The sequence below is a fragment of the Priapulus caudatus genome, unplaced genomic scaffold (assembly GCF_000485595.1).
Source record: "Priapulus caudatus unplaced genomic scaffold, Priapulus_caudatus-5.0.1 Scaffold35048, whole genome shotgun sequence".
Classification (NCBI taxonomy): Eukaryota; Metazoa; Priapulida; class Priapulimorpha; order Priapulimorphida; family Priapulidae; genus Priapulus; species Priapulus caudatus.
Window position 1 is genome coordinate 1 of NW_014612108.1, and position 336 is coordinate 336.

The 336-nt window shown below is 44.0% G+C and overlaps 1 protein-coding gene across 1 annotated transcript; it reads left to right on the forward strand.

Moving 5' to 3' along the window:
- Positions 1-45: 45 nt before the first annotated feature.
- LOC106820616 (3-oxoacyl-[acyl-carrier-protein] reductase FabG-like) lies at positions 46-321 on the forward strand (the record flags this gene model as incomplete). Its single annotated transcript, XM_014825122.1, has 1 exon — positions 46-321. A coding segment is annotated over exon 1 (276 nt), but the record flags the coding sequence as incomplete, so codon positions are not given.
- Between the last annotated feature and the right edge of the window lie 15 nt (positions 322-336).

Here is a 336-nt window from a genome sequence, read left to right on the forward strand (position 1 = left end):
ATACACAAAATAACGTCCTTAACAAGTCAAAATAAAGGGAGCAAAATGTCTGGTTTAGAGAATAAAGTGGCTTTGGTCACCGGGTCTGCGCGTCGTATTGGTGCGGTGATAGTGCGTACATTGCATGAGGAGGGCGCGAATGTGGTGGTGCATTATCGTAGCTCTTCGGAGGCAGCGAAAGCCTTGTGCGCGGAGCTAAATAACGTGCGCGAACATTCTTGTATGATGGTGCAAGGTGATCTTACTGATATTGCTACATTAGCCATGATGATTGAGGAAATTATCAAAAAAATGGGTCAGCTAGACATCTTAGTAAACAATGCCTCAACTTTCTAC